This window comes from Pristiophorus japonicus, chromosome 3 (genome assembly GCF_044704955.1).
Source record: "Pristiophorus japonicus isolate sPriJap1 chromosome 3, sPriJap1.hap1, whole genome shotgun sequence".
NCBI classification, from domain to species: Eukaryota; Metazoa; Chordata; class Chondrichthyes; family Pristiophoridae; genus Pristiophorus; species Pristiophorus japonicus.
In genome coordinates this window covers 2,719,068-2,740,676 of record NC_091979.1, presented here as the reverse complement: position 1 = coordinate 2,740,676, position 21,609 = coordinate 2,719,068, and the positions used below count along the sequence as shown (strand labels likewise).

Genomic DNA, 21,609 nt, shown 5'->3' with positions numbered 1-21,609 from the left:
CCTGTACTGTCGCTGTGTGATCCCTGAACACTCACTGACCCTGTACTGTCGCTGTGTGATCCCTGAACACTCACTGACCCTGCACTGTCGCTGTGTGATCCGTGAACACTCACTGACCCTGTACTGTCGCTGTGTGATCTCTGAACACTCACTGACCCTGTACTGTCGCTGTGTGATCCCTGAACACTCACTGACCCTGCACTGTCGCTGTGTGATCCGTGAACACTCACTGACCCTGTACTGTCGCTGTGTGATCCCTGAACACTCACTGACCCTGTACTGTCGCTGTGTGATCCTGTAACACTCACCGACCCTGTACTGTCGCTGTGTGATCCCTGAACACTCACTGACCCTGTACTGTCGCTGTGTGATCCCTGAACACTCACTGACCCTGTACTGTCGCTGTGTGATCCCTGAACACTCACTGACCCTGTACTGTCGCTGTGTGATCCCTGAACACTCACTGACCCTGCACTGTCGCTGTATGATCCCTGAACACCCACTGACTCTGTACTGTCGCTGTGTGATCCCTGAACACTCACTGACCCTGTACTGTCGCTGTGTGATCCTGTAACACTCACTGACTCTGTACTGTCGCTGTGTGATCCTGTAACACTCACTGACCCTGTACTGTCGCTGTGTGATCCTGTAACACTCACTGACTCTGTACTGTCGCTGTGTGATCCTGTAACACTCACTGACCCTGTACTGTCGCTGTGTGATCCCTGAACACTCACTGACCCTGCACTGCCGCTGTGTGATCCCTGAACACTCACTGACCATGTACTGTCGCTGTGTGATCCCTGAACACTCACTGACCCTGCACTGTCGCTGTGTTATCCCGTAACACTCACTGACCCTGTACTGTCGCTGTGTGATCCCGTAACACTCACTGACCCTGTACTGTCGCTGTGTGATCCCTGAACACTCACTGACCCTGTACTGTCGCTGTGTGATCTCTGATCACTCACTGACCCTGTACTGTCGCTGTGTGATCCCTGAACACTCACTGACCCTGTACTGTCGCTGTGTGATCTCTGATCACTCACTGACCCTGTACTGTCGCTGTGTGATCCCTGAACACTCACTGACCCTGTACTGTCGCTGTGTGATCCCTGAACACTCACTGACCCTGCACTGTCGCTGTGTGATCCCGTAACACTCACTGACCCTGTACTGTCGCTGTGTGATCCCTGAACACTCACTGACCCTGTACTGTCGCTGTGTGATCCCTGAACACTCACTGACCCTGTACTGTCGCTGTGTAATCCCGTAACACCCACTGACCCTGTACTGTCGCTGTGTGATCCCTGAACACTCACTGACCCTGTACTGTCGCTGTGTGATCCCTGAACACTCACTGACCCTGCACTGCCGCTGTGTGATCCCATAACACTCACTGACCCTGTACTGTCGCTGTGTGATCCCGTAACACTCACTGACCCTGTACTGTCGCTGTGTGATCCCTGAACACTCACTGACCCTGTACTGTCGCTGTGTGATCCCGTAACACTCACTGACCCTGTACTGTCGCTGTGTGATCCCTGAACACTCACTGACCCTGTACTGTCGCTGTGTGATCCCTGAACACTCACTGACCCTGTACTGTCGCTGTGTGATCCCTGAACACTCACTGACCCTGTACTGTCGCTGTGTGATCCCTGAACACTCACTGACCCTGTACTGTCGCTGTGTGATCCCTGAACACTCACTGACCCTGCACTGTCGCTGTGTGATCCCGTAACACTCACTGACCCTGCACTGTCACTGTGTGATCCCTGAACACTCACTGACCCTGTACTGTCGCTGTGTGATCCCTGAACACTCACTGACCCTGCACTGTCGCTGTGTGATCCCTGAACACTCACTGACCCTGTACTGTCGCTGTGTGATCCCTGAACACTCACTGACCCTGTACTGTCACTGTGTGATACCTGAACACTGACTGACCCTGTACTGTCGCTGTGTGATCCCTGAACACTCACTGACCCTGTACTGTCGCTGTGTGATCCCTGAACACTCACTGACCCTGTACTGTCGCTGTGTGATCCCTGAACACCCACTGACCCTGTACTGTCGCTGTGTGATCCCTGAACACTCACTGACCCTGTACTGTCGCTGTGTGATCCCGTAACACTCACTGACCCTGTACTGTCGCTGTGTGATCCCTGAACACTCACTGACCCTGTACTGTCGCTGTGTGATCCCTGAACACTCACTGACCCTGTACTGTCGCTGTGTGATCCCTGAACACCCACTGACCCTGTACTGTCGCTGTGTGATCCCGTAACACTCACTGACCCTGTACTGTCGCTGTGTGATCCCTGAACACTCACTGACCCTGTACTGTCGCTGTGTGATCCCATAACACTCACTGACCCTGTAATGTCGCTCTGTGATCCCTAAACACTCACTGACCCTGTACTGTCGCTGTGTGATCCCGTAACACTCACTGACCCTGTACTGTCGCTGTGTGATCCCTGAACACTCACTGACCCTGCACTGTCGCTGTTTGATCCTGTAACACTCACTGACCCTGTACTGTCGCTGTGTGATCCCTGAACACTCACTGACCCTGTACTGTCGCTGTGTGATCCCTGAACACTCACTGACCCTGTACTGTCGCTGTGTGATCCCTGAACACTCACTGACCCTGTACTGTCGCTGTGTGATCCCGTAACACTCACTCAAAAGAAGAAAGACTTGCATTTATGAAGCGCCTTTCATGACCTCAGGACATCCCAGAGCACTTTCTAGGCAGCATCTCCCAAACCCGCGACCTCTACCACCGAGGACAAGGGCAGCAGGTGCATGGGAACACCATCACCTCCACGTTCCCCTCCCAGTCACACACCATCCTGACTTGGAAATATATCACCGTTCCTTCATCGTCGCTGGGTCACAATCCTGGAACTCCCTCCCTAACAGCACTGTGGGAGCACCTTCACCACACGGACTGCAGCGGTTCAAGAAGGAGCTCACCACCACCTTCTCAAGGGCAATTTGGGATTTGCAATAAATGCCGGCCTGGCCAGCAATGCCCACTTCCCAGGAATGAATAATTTTTTGAAAGTAGTCACTGTTGTAATGTGGGAAACGTGACAGCCAATATGCACACAGCAAGCTCCCACAAACAACAATGTTATAATGACTAAATAACCAGTTTTTATGATTTTGATTGAGGAATAAACATTGGCCAGGACACTGGGGATAGCTGCCCTTCTCTTCTTCAAAATAGTGCCAGGAGTTCTCTTGCATCCACCTGTGAGGGCAGACAGCTCTCATCCGAAAGACAGCACCTTGAACAGTGCAATGTCCCCCTCAGTACAACACTGGAGCTTAAATTTTTGTGTTCAAATCTCTGGAGTGATACTTGAACCCACAACCTTCCGACCTAGAGGCAAGAGTGCTACCCACTGAACCACAGCTAACACTGAACCTATATTGTCTCTGTATCAATTTTGTGCTTCCTCCCAAAATGAGCATTCTTCCAGCGGTCATTGCCTGGACTGTTCCCTTTTGTAGCAAGCTGTGGAAAACCTCTTGCCCATTGGTACAACCCTCCCCGACAAAAAAAAGCTTCAATACTCCGTCACTGAGTTAATCTCGCCATTGTGGTTCTCGGAATCTGCTGACATAGTTGTCCAGGGATGAATTTTATAAAGGATTTTCCATCTTTCAGTGTTTCCAATGACATTTGTTACGTGGTTGTCTCAGTAACAAGGAATATTCTGAATGTCATCAGCTGTGTTTAACAAATCACGAGCTCAGTATTACTAACTGAAGAGGCGAGGGCCCAGGGACAGCACGGGCCCAGCCCACACTGCGATATGTGGGCGCACTGGGTCCGTGCAGCAGAGCAGCTCTCCAGTCGTCCTGGTTAACCCTTGCCCCTGGACCAAGACCTCGCTCTGTCAAGCCCCGTGTGGTGGCTGGTGTGCAACGGTCACCCCACGTTAAACAATCCACCCACAGGCATCTTCCACCCTTCAACATGGAGTTCAGGATCTGGAATATAGGTCCTTCATCAAAAACAGGGAAGAAGCTAAAGGTAGGAAGGAGAAAAGAGTAGAGGCAGAGAAATCAAAGGCAAACATCAAAAAGGGCCACATTACAACATAATTCTAAAAGGACAAAAAAGAGTGTTAAAAACAAGCCTGCAGACTGAGTCTCAATGCGAGGAGCATTCGTAATAAGGTGGATAATTAACTGCCCAGTTAGCTATAATGGATATGATGTAATTGGGATCACGGAGACATGGCTCCAGGGTGATCAAGGCTGGAAACTCAACATCCAGGGGTATTCAATATTCGGGAGGAATAGACAGAAAGGAAAAGGAGGTGGAGTAGCGTTGTTGGTTAAAGAGGAGATTAACGCGATAGTAAGGAAGGACATTAGCCTGGATGATGTGGAATCTATGGAGTCAGGTTTCGGTCTGCGCCATTCCTGGACACCCCTTTTTCGTGCCTAAAAGTATGACAGAAAAATAGCTCTGACTTGTCCGGCTCCTTGCAGGTCCCTGGGAGCTCCGGTGCGGCAAACACAGCAGCGGGGGGCGGAGCCACAGAGTCGCGCCGATTCTGATAGTGGAGGGAGGCGGGGCTAATTTAAATGAGGCAATGTCGTGCCGGCAGCCCTGCGCATGCGCATTGGAGCACACACACATGCGCAATAGCTCAGAAACAGTGGCACCAGGCCATTTTTAAAGGGACTTAAAGAAAAGTGTTGATTTGTCTCGTTGACACCTGGAAAGGCTTGGGATTGAATTTTGGTGATTTTTTGTGTGTCTGAAGGAGTGCTTTTAGTAGCTGTGTCTTCAGCCGCCGTCAGCCACAGCCGACGCCCCTATCCCGTAGCCGAATGGCCTCAGTCTCCCTCGCAGCTCGAAGGCTGCTTGCTGTGTCTTCGGCTGCTGTCAAACCACTGACGCCGCCCCTGTCTCCTACAGGGAAGGAAGGCCTGCCTGAAGCACCGCAGCTCGAAGACTGCTGCTGCTTTTCACAGGGAGGAATATTCAATATTTTGTCTTTGCTTTGTTTATAATTTTTTAGTCAGGATGGCTCTTCATTTGTATAAGTAAGACTGTTGAACGCTTGTAGAATTTAATTACTAATTACTTCCCTTCCCCGCCCCCCACCCCCACCTCCCCTCGTTCCCTACGCCTGATTTGTAAAGTGTAGGCAAGGTTTTTCTGAGCGTACAAAAATCTACACTTGCTCCATTCTAAGTTAGTTTGGAGTAAGTTTTCACTGCCTAAACTTTCAAAACAAGCGTAAGTGGCCGGACACGCCCCCTTTTGAAAAAAGAATCTGTTCCAAAATGAAACTGTTCAAACTGACTAGAACTGGAGCAAACTAAATGCCGAGAATTGCAATTTCTAAGATACTCCATTCTAAACCAGTTGCTCCAAAAAAATAGCAGCAATTCAGGCCGAAACTTGAGCCCTATATGGGTAGAGCTGTGAAACACCAAAGGGCAGAAAACGCTAGTGGGAGTTGTGTACAGACCACCAAACAGTAGTAGTGAGGTTGGGGACAGCATCAAACAGGAAATTAGGGATGCATGCAATAAAGGTACAGCAGTTATCATGAGCGACTTTAATCTACATATAGATTGGGCTAACCAAACTGGTAGCAATACTGTGGAGGAGGATGCCCTGGAGTGCATAAGGGATGGTTTTCTAGACCAATATGTCAAGGAACCAACTAGAGAGCAGGCCGTCATAGACTGGGTCTTGTGCAATGAGGATTAATTAGCAATCTTGTTGTGCGAGGCCCCTTGGGGAAGAGTGACCATAATATGGTAGAATTCTTCATTAAGATGGAGAGTGACACAGTTAATTCAGAGACTAGGGTCCTGAACTTAAAGAAAGGTAACTTCGATGGTATGAGACGTGAATTGGCTAGGATAAAGTGGCAAATGATACTTAAAGGGTTGACAGTATATAGACAATGGCAGACATTTAAAGATCACATCGATGAACTACAACAATTGTACATCCTGTCTGGCGTAAAAATAAAACGGGGAAGGTGGTTCAACCGTGGCTAACAAGAGAAATTAAGGATAGTGTTAAATCCAAGGAAGAGGCATATAAATTGGCCACAAAAAGCAGCAAACCTGAGGACTGGGAGAAATTTAGAATTCAGCAGAGGAGGACAAAGTGTTTAATTAGGAAGGGGAAAATAGAGTATGAGAGGAAGCTTGCTGGGAACATAAAAACTGACTGCAAAAGCTTCTATAGATATGTGAAGAGAAAAAGATTAGTGAAGACTAATATAGGTCCCTTGCAGTCAGAATCAGGTGAATTTATAATGGGGAACAAAGAAATGGCAGACCAATTGAACAAATACTTTGGTTCTGTCTTCACGAAGGAAGACACAAATAACCTTCCGGAAATACTAGGGGACCGAGGGTCTAGTGAGAAGGAGCAACTGAGGGAATTGAGGGAAATCCTTATTAGTCAGGAAATGGTTAGGGAAATTGATGGGATTGAAAGCCAATAAATCCCCCGGGGCCTGATAGTCTGCATCCCAGAGTACTTAAGGAAGTGGCTCTAGAAATAGTGGATGCATTGGTGATCATTATCTAACAGTCTATAGACTCTGGATCAGTTCCTATGGACTGGAGGGTAGCTAATGTAACACCACTTTTTAAAAAAGGAGGGAGAGAGAAAACAGGTAATTATAGACCGGTTAGTCTGACATCAGTCGTGGGGAAAATGCTGGAATCAATTATTAAAGATGAAATAGCAGCACATTTGGAAAGCAGTGACAGGATCGGTCCAAGTCAGCATGGATTTATGAAAGGGAAGCCATGCTTGACAAATCTTCGAGAATTTTTTGAGGATATAACTTGTAGAGTGGACAAGGGAGAACCAGTGGATGTGGTGTATTTGGACTTTCAAAAGACCTTTGACAAGGTCCCACAGAAGAAATTAGTGTGCAAAATTAAGGCACATGGGATTGGGGTTAATGTATTGATGTGGATAGAGAACTGGTTGTCAGACAGGAAGCAAAGAGTGGGAATAAATGGGTCCTTTTCAGAATGGCAGGCAGTGACTAGTGGGGTACCGCAGGGTTCAGTGCTGGGACCCCACTATTTACAATATATATTAATGATTTAGATGAAGGAATTGAATGTAATATTTCCAAGTTTGCAGATGACACTAAGCTGGGTGGTGGTGTGAGCTGTGAGGAGGATGCTAAGAGGCTGCAGGGTGACTTGGACAGGTTAGGTGAGTGGGTAAATGCATGGCAGATGCAGTAAAATGTGGATAATATGAGGTTATCCACTTTGGTGGCAAAAACAGGAAGGCAGATTATTATCTGAATGGTGACAGATTAGTAAAAGGGGAGGTGCAACGAGACCTGGGTGTCACTGTACATCAGTCATTGAAGGTTGGCATGCAGGTACAGCAGGCAGTAAAGAAAGCAAATGGCATGTTGGCCTTCATAGCGAGGGGATTTGAGTACAGGGGCAGGGAGGTGTTGCTACAGTTGTACAGGGCCTTGGTGAGGCCACACCTGGAGTATTGTGTACAGTTTTGGTCTCCTAATCTGAGGAAGGATGTTCTTGCTATTGAGGGAGTGCAGCAAAGGTTCACCAGACTGATTCCCGGGATGGCAGGACTGACATATGAAGGAACACTGGATTGACTAGGCTTATATTCACTGGAATTTAGATGAATGAGAGGGGATCTCATAGAAGCATATAAAATTCTAACAGGATTGGAAAGGTTAGATGCAGGAAGAATGTTCCTGATGTTGGGGAAGTCCAGAACCAGGGGTCACAGTCTAAGGATAAGGGGTAAGCCATTTAGGACCGAGATGATTCTCCACCACAGAAAGTTGTTGAGTCAAGTTCGTTGGATATATTCAAAAGGGAGTTAGATATGGCCCTCATGGCTAAAGGGATCAAGGGTCTGGAGAGAAGGCAGGAGTGGAGTACTGAAGTTGAATGATCAGCCATGATCATATTGAATGGTGGTGCAGGCTCGAAAGGCCGAATGGCCTACTCCTGCTCCTATTTCCTATGTTTCTTTGTTTCTATAAAACACCTGTGAACTCATCCCTTTTTGGTGTGGGAGCAAGTCATCCTCGATACGAGGAACGGCCTATGATGATGATTGTCTCTGTGCGATCCCACAATAGTCACTGACCCGGTTCTATTTCATAGGTTCAATCCAAGAGCTCTGCAAAGACTATGAAAAGAATCAGCTGCCCATCACTGACAGCAGCCCTGCCCTCCACAGGCTGTGTACTCAGCTCGAGTACCTGCTACAGGTAGGATACCTCACTCCAGCACCCTCCCCAGCTCAATTACAATTTTCAAGTGTGTGACTTCTTGTACTTCAGCGTGAGGGATGTTACTGCTGGTAAATGAAAAGTGTGTGTTTGTCTAATTACCTCTCCATCTGTCTGTTTATATCTCTCTGTATCTACCTCACTCTGTCTCCCTGTGTATCTCTCTCTATGTCCATCAGTCTCTCTCTCTCTACCTGTCTATATTTTTGTCCCGACCTCAAACCGTCTCTTAATCTCTCTGTCTCCACTTATCTTTGCCTCTATTCTGTCTATCTCTCTGTCTGTCATCCCAACTGCATCTGTCTCTCCATCATTCTATCACCTTTTGTTTATATCTCTGTTTCTGCCTCACTGTCTCTCTCTCTCTCTCTCACTCTGTCTCTCTCCATCTGTCTCTCCTTTTCAGGTGAATTTATTCCTATTTCTCTCTTCCCAGTATGATCAGAAGGAGAAGAAAACTATTTTTGGGAGTCGGAAGGATTACTGGGATTATTTCTGTATGTGCCTGAACAGTCACAAGTGTGGAACAGATCGCCTGAAATTCATTAACTACATACCAAGAGTAGGTACTGATGGAATAGGTTTCATTGAAAGACTTTGGCTGGAGTTTGCTGTGTGGGAGCTCTACAGAGAAACAAATACACACAAAAATATACAGCAAAGGGCAGGAGACCAATTGTTCATCGCATGTGTCCCATCCCAACAGTGTGACGTGCTCATCTCTGTCCAACCCATTATCCTGATCCCCACAATTACTGGGAGAGGCAGCAAAGGTGAAAATAAAGCATCAATCAAAGAAACTCTGCAAAATTGCTCTCCGACACCTCCCACAGGTGATAAAGTAGGGTGACTATATGCCTTCCGGTTTTTCGGGGACAAATCCCAGATAAGGTACTGTGTCCCTGGAGCAAACAATGTCCTCAGAAGAGTCCCCGGTTCTTGAAACTCGTCCCTGAATATCCTAACTGCCATTTAATTTGAATGAGTTCCATTCACCCTAATTGCAGCTCCTGTAACTCCATGCCCGTACCCAGGGACTCAGCAGGGCCCCACTGTTGATTGACAGATTCTCTGCGCATTGGCAGCGATGGGCCGATGAAAGGGTGGACCACGGTTTTTGACGACAGTTTGGCTTTGACCGAATTAGATTCAGTTTGCACCAATGAAAGGGCAGAGTGTGGGGTGAGCACTGGCCAATGGAGCGGCTGATTTTGGGTGGGTGGTGTGATGATGGTGTTGGCTGTGTGAGCCGGACCTCAGGAATGGGTAGCACTGAGGATGCATTAATGCACGGAGTGGAAGGGTTTTAGGCTCCAAAGGTATGGAAGGTGGTTCATAGAAACATAGAAACATAGAAACTAGGTGCAGAAGTAGGCCATTCGGCCCTTCTAGCCTGCACCGCCATTCAATGAGTTCATGGCTGAACATTCAACTTCAGTACCCCATTCCTGCTTTCTCGCCATACCCCTTGATCCCCCTAGTAGTAAGGACCTCATCTAACTCCTTTTTGAATATATTTAGTGAATTGGCCTCAACAACTTTCTGTGGTAGAGAATTCCACAGGTTCACCACTCTCTGGGTGAAGAAGTTCCTCCGCATCTCGGTCCTAAATGGCTTACCCCTTATCCTTAGACTGTGACCTCTGGTTCTGGACTTCCCCAACATTGGGAACATTCTTCCTGCATCTAACCTGTCCAAACCCATCAGAATTTTAAATGTTTCTATGAGGTCCCCTCTCATTCTTCTGAACTCCAGTGAATACAAGCCCAGTTGATCCAGTCTTTCTTGATAGGTCAGTCCCGCCATCCCGGGAATCAGTCTGGTGAACCTTCGCTGCACTCCCTCAATAGCAAGAATGTCCTTCCTCAGGTTAGGAGACCAAAACTGTACACAATACTCCAGGTGTGGCCTCACCAATGCCCTGTACAACTGTAGCAACACCTCCCTGCCCCTGTACTCAAATCCCCTTGCTATGAAGGCCAACATGCCATTTGCTTTCTTAACCGCCTGCTGTACCTGCATGCTAACCTTCAATGACTGATGTACCACGACACCCAGGTCTCGTTGCACCTCCCCTTTTCCGAATCTGTCACCATTCAGATAATAGTCTGTCTCTCTGTTTTTACCACCAAAGTGGATAACCTCACATTTATCCACATTATACTTCATCTGCCATGCATTTGCCCACTCACCTAACCTATCCAAGTCGCTCTGCAGCCTCACAGCATCCTCCTCGCAGCTCACACTGCCACCCAACTTAGTGTCATCCGCAAATTTGGAGATACTACATTTAATCCCCTCATCTAAATCATTAATGTACAATGTAAACAGCTGGGGCCCCAGCACAGAACCTTGCGGTACCCCACTAGTCACTGCCTGCCATTCTGAAAAGTACCCATTTACTCCTACTCTTTGCTTCCTGTCTGCCAACCAGTTCTCAATCCACGTCAGCACACTACCCCCAATCCCATGTGCTTTAACTTTGCACATCAATCTCTTGTGTGGGACCTTGTCCAGGGTCGTGCCGTGGATCTTGATGACTGGGGGGCAGTGTGTGTGGTGGGGTCAGTTTGGTGGAGGACCTTTTTCTTACGGATGTTTAGCGTAAGGCCCATGCTTTTGTACGCCTCGGTGAAGATGTTGACTATGACTTGGAGTTCAGTCTCTGAATGTGCGCAGGCGCAAGTGTCGTCCGCGTACTGTTGCTCAACAACAGAGGTTGGGAAGGTCTTGGATCTGGCCTGGAGATGACGGAGGTTGAACAGGTTCCCACTTAAATCTGCCACCAAGCTCATGGTCTACAGTGATACCCACCCTCCTGTATGGCTCAGAGACGTGGACCATACACAGTAGACACCGCAAATCGCTGGAGAAATACCACCAACGATGTCTCCGCAAGATGCTGTAAATCCCCTGGGAGGACAGACGCACCAACGTTAATGTCCTTGATCAGGCCAACATCCCCAGCATCGAAGCACTGACCACACTCGATCAGCTCCGTTGGGTGGGCCACATTGTTCGCTTGCCTGACACAAAACTCCCAAAGCAAGCGCTCTACTCGGAACTCCTACACAGCAAGCGAGCCCAAGGTGGGCAGAGGAAACGTTACATCGACACCCTCAAAGCCTCCCTGATAAAATGCAACATCCCCACTGACACCTGGGAGTCCCTGGCCAAAGACCGCCCTAAGTGGAGGAAGAGCATCCGGGAGGGCGCTGAGCACCTCGAGTCTCGTCGCCGAGAGCATGCAGAAACCAAGCGCAGGCAGCGGAAGGAGCGTGCGGCAAACCAGTCCCACCCTCCCCTTCCCTCAACCACTGTCTGTCCCACCTGTGACAGGGACTGTGGCTCCCGTATTGGACTGTTCAGTCACCTGAGAACTCACTTTTAAAGTGGAAGCAAGTCTTCCTCGATTCCGAGGGGCTGCCTCTGATGATGGAAGGGTTTTAGTGTCTTCAGCTCGGCAGACTGGGCTCGGTACCTCAGTCTGACTCAGTCCAATGAGAATAGTGCCTGTCTGAGGCTGGACATGGCTCTGTGTGTATGTGTATACAGGAAGGACAGTCTTTATCCTTGAGGATAGCGGAACTGCTGCATGCCAGTTCCATTGTAATAATGTCACAGGCAAGCAGCACCGTAATCTGTCCCTGTGTCAGGGTGACCCCCTCTTCCACAGTCTGTCTGTGTCAGGGTGACCCCCTCTTCCACAGTCTGTGTCAGGGTGACCCCCTCTTCCACAGTCTGTCTGTGTCAGGGTGACCCCCTCTTCCACAGTCTGTCTGTGCCAAGGTGACCCCCTCTTCCACAGTCTGTCTGTGTCAGGGTGACCCCCTCTTCCACAGTCTGTCTGTGTCAGGGTGACCCCCTCTTCCACAGTCTGTCTGTGCCAAGGTGACCCCCTCTTCCACAGTCTGTCTGTGTCAGGGTGACCCCCTCTTCCACAGTCTGTCTGTGCCAGGGTGACCCCCTCTTCCACAGTCTGTCTGTGTCAGGGTGACCCCCTCTTCCACAGTCTGTCTGTGTCAGGGTGACCCCCTCTTCCACAGTCTGTCTGTGCCAGGGTGACCCCCTCTTCCACAGTCTGTCTGTGTCAGGGTGACCCCCTCTTCCACAGTCTGTCTGTGCCAGGGTGACCCCCTCTTCCACAGTCTGTCTGTGTCAGGGTGAATCGCTTCTATCACTGTGCCTGAGTGATCCCTCCCCACTAATATTTTTGTGCCAGGGTGACCCCCTTCCCATTAATCTTTTCTTGAAATGAGGAGATAGCGCAGCAGTCGTTACTAAATCTGTGAAAAATAAATTACTTGGGCAGTGATGTGAAGAAAGAGATTTTCTGAATAGGCCACATAGACAGTGGGTCTGAAAAACTGACGTCCCTGAACAGTGTTATTGGATTATTTATAAACCGTGTCTGAATGTGTATCAATAGCGTGACCTCACATCCAGGGTAATTATATGCATTTGTTTTCTATAGTGTATATGTGCAACTGTTAAAATATAGACTGTGCAGCCTACATTTTCCATCCTGCCTACTTTGCTGTGCTCTCAACGTGTGTGTCCCCAGATTTGGTTTAGAAAATAGGGTCTCCCTGTGATAAACCCTGGTGACTGTATCACTCATCCCCATGAACCCGTCTACCTTCGATAACTCACAAATGTCTCCACTCACAAGAACTAGATGGGTTGGCATAGCACAGGCCGGGGATGGAGCCTGGACTTTTCTGGCTCTGTGTGGGACTCAGTACCATACCGGATGAGATCAGCTACCTCAGCACAGGCCGGGGATGGAGCCGGGGCTTTTCCAGCTCCGTGTGGGGCTCAGTATAGAAACATAGAAAACAGGTGCAGGAGTAGGCCATTCGACTCTTCGAGCCTGCACCGCCATTCAATAAGATCATGGCTGATCATTCCCTCAGTACCCCTTTCCTGCTTTCTCTCCATACCCCTTGATCCCCTTAGCCGTAAGGGCCATATCACACTGGATGAGATCAGTGAGCTCAGCACAGGCCGGGGATGGCTCAGTTAGACGTTGTGTATTTCTATACGCTGAATAACACATTAAGTAGCGGCACCTGTGGACGGCAGTCACCGGCTGGTATAACCCTCTGCCCTCTCTCTTCATCACCTGCAGCTGAGCACCTCAATGGGGAAAGGACGAACTTTCATCCGATACTGTCTGGTGCAACAGCAGTTGGCTGACTCCCTGCAGCTCTGCTTCCTCAACCAGCAGCTGGCCAGGTAAGTTATGGGGAATGGTGGGTGTTCGTAATCACTGACTCAAAGTAAAATCTTCTTCTCTCCATGGAACTTACTCACTGCACCCGATATCAGTCTGCAACCCAATCCCCATTCACTGAATTGGGCGTTAGTCATTCCTTCAGTGCCCCTATCCTCCCATCTCCACTCCCTCCGTGTCTCTATCCTCCCACCTCCAATCGCTCCGTCCTCAATCCTTCAGCATGTCTATCTATGTTAGATCCTTCAATGTAATCCCTCCATCTCTGACCTGACTAACTCCTCCTCTGTGTAAACAGTATTTTTCCTCCTGTTCACTGATTAACTCTTTTATTGAGGAAATAGTTAAACCTTCAGTCACTACACTGGCCAACAGGCTGAAGGTTCTGCTCGCGACAAAGGTCATTCCTGGGGTTCACTCGGGAGGCGCCTGGGGAGAGGCTGAGGGGGGGCCTCAGACCCCTAAGGTAGTGTCATGTGTCAGATGGGCTCAGGGCTAGGGGCACGGTGTAAAATTTTAAAATTTGTTTTAATAAAAAGCTCATACTATCTGTCCCTCTGAGCAAGACCCGGCCTTTAGTTTTTAACTAAACCTGCAGCGAAGGTTCACCAGACTGATTCCCGGGATGGCTGGACTGTCATGAGGAGAGACTGGATCAACTGGGCCTTTAATCACTGGAGTTTAGAAGGATGAGAGGGGATCTCATAGAAACGTATAAAATTCTGACGGGACTGGACAGGTTAGATGCGGGAAGAATGTTCCCGATGTTGGGGAAGTCCAGAACCAGGGGACATAGTCTTAGGATAAGGGGTAGGCCATTTAGGATTGAGATGAGGAGAAACTTCTTCACTCAGAGTTGTTAACCTGTGGAATTCTCTACCACAGAGACTTGTTGATGCCAGTTCATTGGAATATTCAAGAGGGAGTTAGATATGGCCCTTACGGCTAAAGGGATCAAGGGGTATGGAGAGAAAGCAGGAAAGGGGTACCGAGGGAATGATCAGCCATGATCTTGTTGAATGGTGGTGCAGGCTCGAAGGGCCGAATGGCCTACTCCTGCACCTATTTTCTATGTTTCTATGTTTTTATGTAACTCTTTCTGCATCGCATATTGGAATACTGGGCAACAGGCCTACACTGGAGCTGATTTTGCCCAGAGTTGCTATGGCCGGTTACATATTCAGTTAAGAAGTCCGCCATATTTCACAGGATATAGTATAGGCCGACAGAAAATATGGTAAGTGCTGGTAGGTGGGAGTGGGGCGGGGGAGGAGTTGTCAAAGTGGTTCCCGGGAAGCATTCTAGCCCACTCCTTTCAAATTATGCAAAAGAGCTTGTATAACTCGAGCCTAAAACCTAGGCCTCTATGTCACTCTGGCTTAGCATACGGAATGCTTGCCTTTATTGGCCGAGGCATAGAATATAAGAGCAGGGAGGTTATGCTTAAATTGTATAATACTTTGATTATGCCACAGCTGGTGTATTGCGTGCAGTTCTGGTCACCGTATTATAGGAAGGACGTGATTGCACTAGAGAGGGTGCAGAAGAGATTTACGAGGATGCTGCCTGGAATGGAGAATCTTAGTTATGAGGACAGATTGGATAGGCTGGGTTTGTTCTCATTGGAACAGAGGAGATTGAGAGGAGACCTCATCGAGGTGTACAAAATATTGAGGGGCCTGGATACAGTGGATAGTAAGGGTCTATTTCCATTGACGAAGGTGTCTATTACGAGGGGCATAGTTTTAAGGTGGTTGGTGGAAGGTTTAGAGGGGATTTGAGGGGGGGGCTTCTTTACGCAGAGGGTTGTGGGGATCTGGAACTCGCTGCCTGGAAGAGTGGTGGATGCAGAAACCCTCACCACTTTTAAGAGATGGTTGGATGGGCACTTAAAGTGCAGTAACCTGCAGGGTTATGGACCTAGAGCTGGTAATTGGGATTAGACTGGATGACCTTTTGTTGGACGGCGCAGATATAATGGTAAGTACTGCAGGGAATAGAATACGGCCAGGGTGATCTCCTGGACTAGTGTCGATCGCCTGGATGGGTCGGAGAGGAATTTTCCCAGAATTTTTCTCCCTAAATTGGCCTGGGTTTTTATCTGGTTTTTGCCTCTCCCAGGAGATCCCATGGCTCCGGTTGGAATGGAGTGTAGTATGTTTCAGTATAAGGGGTGTCGCAGTTGTGTGGGGCGGACTGGTTGGGCTGGGTGCTCTTTGCCTTTCTGTCATTGTTCATGGGTTTATATGTAACCTTCAGGGCTGCTGACCGAGGGCCGTGTGGCTCTTTGTCGGCCGGTGAGGACACGATGGACTGAAATGGCCTCCTTCTGCGCTATAAATTTCTGTTTCTATGTTAGCAGTACCGGTAACTATCAGTAGGCGGCAGTCTGAAACCTATTGGCTCAAGAGTGCCCCTAGCCGGTTGTTAATAGAACTGCATGCCATACTGAATTTTAAGGAAGAGGATGACATTAAATGTGACTTATTATTTACCCCCTCTTCCTCCCCTGCTCTGCGCGAAGCACTGACTCGTAGGGCTGGGGGAGAATGGGACGGGTCCAAGGAGCAGGATGCCATTTCAGTCAGGGGATCTTCTTCAAATGATATGGGGCTGTTCTCCTTGGATGGTTACAAGCAGATTTAATCGAGGTGTTAAAAATTATGAGGGGTTTTGATAGATTAAATAAGGATAAACTGTTTCCACTGGCAAGAGGGTCGGTAACCAGCGGACAGATTTAAGGTAATTGGCAAAAGAACTAGAGGGGGAGATGGGGAGAACGTTTTTACGCAGCGAGTTGTTGTGATTGGGAACACGCTGCCTGAAAGGGAGGTGGGAGCAGATTCAATAGTAACTTTCAAACGGGAATTGGATAAATACTTGAAAAGAGAAATGTGCCGGGCTATGAGGAGGGAGGAGGAGGAGTGGGACTGATGGGATCACTCTTTCACAAAGCCGGCACAGGCACGATGGCCTGAATGGCCTCTTTCTGAACATAAGAACATAAGAACATAAGAATTAGGAACAGGAGTAGGCCATCTAGCCCCTCGAGCCTGCTCCACCATTCAACAAGATCATGGCTGATCTGGCCGTGGACTCAGCTCCACTTACCCGCCCGCTCCCCATAACCCTTAATTCCCTTATTGGTTAAAAATCTATCTATCTGTGACTTGAATACATTCAATGAGCTAGCCTCAACTGCTTCCTTGGGCAGAGATCGATGAGGTGTATGGCCGGATTGTTTTGGAGTCTATGAGCCCCACCAGTACTCTGCATTGCGTTGTGACTGTTGGCGGTTTTACTAGTTCCTTCTGCTGCAGAGAAACAGCTGTGTGCAGTTGTGTTGTGTTGCACGAGCTTTCACGCTATTACTTTGACACACATTGCATGAATTGCTCTCTTTCAGTGACTGGTACTACGCCCGAAACCCCTTCCTGTCCGAGACACTCAGGTCTGACATCACGGAACACTTGTACTCGTTGAACGAAATAACCTTTGACCTGCCATTGGAGGGGGTAGACCTGGATACAGAGTGGCCATTGGGCAAATGGTAAGGAGACGGAGAGAACAACAGAATAAAAGTTCTATAAACCGTACAATTCGCGTTTCCATTAAAAACTTGCTGGGTACAGTCCCACACACTGACTCTCACTGGGGTACAGTCCCACACACTGACTCTCACTGGGGTACAGTCCCACACACACTGACTCTCACTGGGGTACAGTCCCACACACACTGACTCTCACTGGGGCACAGTCCCACATACACTGACTCTCACTGGGGTACAGTCCCACACGCACTGAATCTCACTGAGGTACAGTCCCACACACACTGACTCTCACTGGGGTACGGGTCCCATATACACTGACTCTCACTGGGGTACAGTCCCACACACACTGACACTCACTGGGGTACAGACCCACATACACTGACTCTCACTGGGGTACAGTCCCACACACACTGACTCTCACTGGGGTACAGTCCCACACACACTGACTCTCACTGGGCAGAGTCCCACATACACTGACTCTCACTGGGGTACAGTCCCACACACACTGACTCTCACTGGGGTACGTGTCCCCCACACACTGACTCTCACTGGGGTACAGTCCCACACACACTGACTCTCACTGGGGTACAGTCCCACACACACTGACTCTCACTGGGGTATGTGTCCCACACACACTGACTCTCACTGGGGTACAGTCCCACACACACTGACTCTCACTGGGGTACAGTCCCACACACACTGACTCTCACTGGGGTACAGGTCCCACAGACACTGACTCTCACTGGGGTACGGGTCCCACACACACTGACTCTCACTGGGGTACAGTCCCACACACACTGACTCTCACTGGGGTACAGTCTCACACACACTGACTCTCACTGGGGTACAGTCCCATATACACTGACTCTCACTGGGGCACAGTCCCATATACACTGACTCTCACTGGGGTACAGTCCCACAAACACTGACTCTCACTGGGGCACAGTCCCATATACACTGACTCTCACTGGGGTACAGTCCCACATACACTGACTCTCACTGGGGTACAGTCCCACACACACTGACTCTCACTGGGGCACAGTCCCATATACACTGACTCTCACTGGGGTACAGTCCCACACACACTGACTCTCACTGGGGTACAGTCCCAAACACACTGACACTCACTGGGGTACAGTCCCACACACACTGACTCTCACTGGGGTATAGTCCCATACACACTGACTCTCACTGGGGTACGGGTCCCACACACACTGACTCTCACTGGGGTACAGTCCCAAACACACTGACTCTCACTGGGGTACGGGTCTCACACACACTGACTCTCACTGGGGTACAGTCCCAAACACACTGACTCTCACTGGGGTACGGGTCTCACACACACTGACTCTCACTGGGGTACAGTCCCAAACACACTGACTCACTGGGGTACAGTCCCACATACACTGACTCTCACTGGGGTACAGTCCCACACACACTGACTCTCACTGGGGTACAGTTCCACACACACTGACTCTCACTGGGGTACAGTCCCACACACACTGACTCTCACTGGGGTACAGTCCCACACACACTGACTCTCACTGGGGTACAGTCCCACACACACTGACTCACTGGGGTACGGGTCTCACACACATTGTCTCTCACTGGGGTACGGGTCTCACACACACTGACTCTCACTGGGGTACAGTCCCACACACACTGACTCTCACTGGGGTACAGTCCCACACACACTGACTCACTGGGGTACGGGTCTCACACACACTGACTCTCACTGGGGTAGGGGTCCCACACACACTGACTCTCAATGGGGTATAGTCCCACACACACGGACTCTCACTGGGAGACAGTCCCACACACACTGACTCTCACTGGGGTACAGTCCCACACACACTGACTCTCACTGGGGTACGTGTCCCACACACACTGACTCTCACTGGGGTGCAGTCCCACACACACTGACTCTCACTGGGGTATAGTCCCACACACACTGGCTCTCACTGGGGTACGGGTCCCACACACACTGACTCTCACTGGGGTACGCGTCTCACACACACTGACTCTCACTGGGGTACAGTCCCAAACACACTGACTCTCACTGGGGTACGGGTCTCACACACACTGACTCTCACTGGGGTACAGTCCCACACACACTGACTCTCACTGGGGTACAGTCCCAAACACACTGACTCTCACTGGGGTACGGGTCCCACACACACTGACTCTCACCGGGGTACAGTCCCACACACACTGACTCTCACTGGGGTACAGTCCCACACACACTGACTCTCACTGGGGTATAGTCCCACACACACTGACTCTCACTGGGGTACGGGTCCCACACACACTGACTCTCACTGGGGTACGGGTCCCACACACATTGACTCTCACTGGGGTACGGGTCCCACACACACTGACTCTCACTGGGGTACGGGTCTCACACACACTGACTCTCACTGGGGTACAGTTCCACACACACTGACTCTCACTGGGGTACAGTCCCACATACACTGACTCTCACTGGGGTACAGTCCCACACACACTGACTCTCACTGGGGTACAGTCCCAAACACACTGACTCTCACTGGGGTAAGGGTCTCACACACACTGACTCTCACTGGGGTACAGTCCCACACACACTGACTCTCACTGGGGCACAGTCCCATATACACTGACTCTCACTGGGGTACAGTCCCACACACACTGACTCTCACTGGGGTACAGTCCCACACACACTGACTCTCACTGGGGTACAGTCCCACACACACTGACTCTCACTGGGGTATAGTCCCACACACACTGACTCTCACTGGGGTATGGGTCCCACACACACTGACTCTCACTGGGGTACAGTCCCGCACACACTGACTCTCACTGGGGTACAGTCCCACACACACTGACTCTCACTGGGGTACAGTCCCACACACACTGACTCTCACTGGGGTATAGTCCCACACACACTGACTCTCACTGGGGTACAGGTCTCACACACACTGACTCTCACTGGGGTACAGACCCACACACACTGACACTCACTGGAGTACAGTCCCACATACACTGACTCTCACTGGGGTACAGTCCCACACACACTGACTCTCACTGGGGTACAGTCCCACACACACTGACTCTCACTGGGGTACAGTCCCACACACACTGACTCTCACTGTGGTACAGTTCCACACACACTGACTCTCACTGGTGTACTGGTCCCACACACACTGACTCTCACTGGGGCACAGTCCCACATACACTGACTCTCACTGGGGTACAGTCCCACATACACTGACTCTCACTGGGGTACAGTCCCACACACACTGATTCTCACTGGGGTACAGTCCCACACACACGGACTCTCACTGAGGTACAGTCCCACACACACTGACCCTCACTGGGGTACAGTCCCACACACACGGACTCTCACTGGGGTACAGTCCCACACACTCTGACTCTCACTGGGGCACAGTCCCACACACACTGACTCTCACTGGGGTGCGGGTCCTACACACACTGACTCTCACTGGGGTAGAGTCCCACACACACTGACCCGCACTGGGGTACGGGTCTCACACACACTGACTCTCACTGGGGTACAGTCCCAAACACACTGACTCTCACTGGGGTACGGGTCTCACACACACTGACTCTCACTGGGGTACAGTCCCACACACACTGACTCTCACTGGGGTATAGTCCCACACACACTGACTCTCACTGGGGTACGGGTCCCACACATACTGACTCTCACTGGGGTACGGGTCCCACACACATTGACTCTCACTGGGGTACTGGTCCCACACACACTGACTCTCACTGGGTTACGGGTCCCACACACACTGACTCTCAGTGGGGTACAGTCCCACACACACTGACTCTCACTGGGGTACAATCCCACACACACTGACTCTCACTGGGGTACGGGTCCCACACACACTGACTCTCACTGGGGTGCGGGTCCCACACACACTGACTCTCACTGGGGTACGGGTCCCACACACACTGACTCTCACTGGGGTACGGGTACCACACACACTGACTCTCACTGGGGTACAATCCCACACACACTGACTCTCACTGGGGTACGGGTCCCACACACACTGACTCTCACTGGGGTACAGTCCCACACACACTGACTCTCACTGGGGTACAGTCTCACACACACTGACTCTCACTGGGGTACAGTCCCATATACACTGACTCTCACTGGGGCACAGTCCCATATACACTGACTCTCACTGGGGTACAGTCCCACAAACACTGACTCTCACTGGGGCACAGTCCCATATACACTGACTCTCACTGGGGTACAGTCCCACATACACTGACTCTCACTGGGGTACAGTCCCACACACACTGACTCTCACTGGGGCACAGTCCCATATACACTGACTCTCACTGGGGTACAGTCCCACACACACTGACTCTCACTGGGGTACAGTCCCAAACACACTGACACTCACTGGGGTACAGTCCCACACACACTGACTCTCACTGGGGTATAGTCCCATACACACTGACTCTCACTGGGGTACGGGTCCCACACACACTGACTCTCACTGGGG

General features: G+C 50.1%; 1 protein-coding gene across 1 annotated transcript in view; it reads left to right on the top strand.

The window, feature by feature from the left end:
• Positions 1 to 21,609, top strand: part of LOC139256635 (FYVE and coiled-coil domain-containing protein 1-like) — a 175,339-nt gene that overhangs the window by 24,349 nt on the left and 129,381 nt on the right. Inside the window, exons 2-5 of the mRNA XM_070874278.1 lie at positions 8,176 to 8,282; positions 8,740 to 8,865; positions 13,435 to 13,541; positions 16,946 to 17,089. Of these exons, the coding sequence (XP_070730379.1) occupies positions 8,176 to 8,282; positions 8,740 to 8,865; positions 13,435 to 13,541; positions 16,946 to 17,089 (484 nt within the window). The remainder of the gene's footprint in view (positions 1 to 8,175; positions 8,283 to 8,739; positions 8,866 to 13,434; positions 13,542 to 16,945; positions 17,090 to 21,609) is intronic.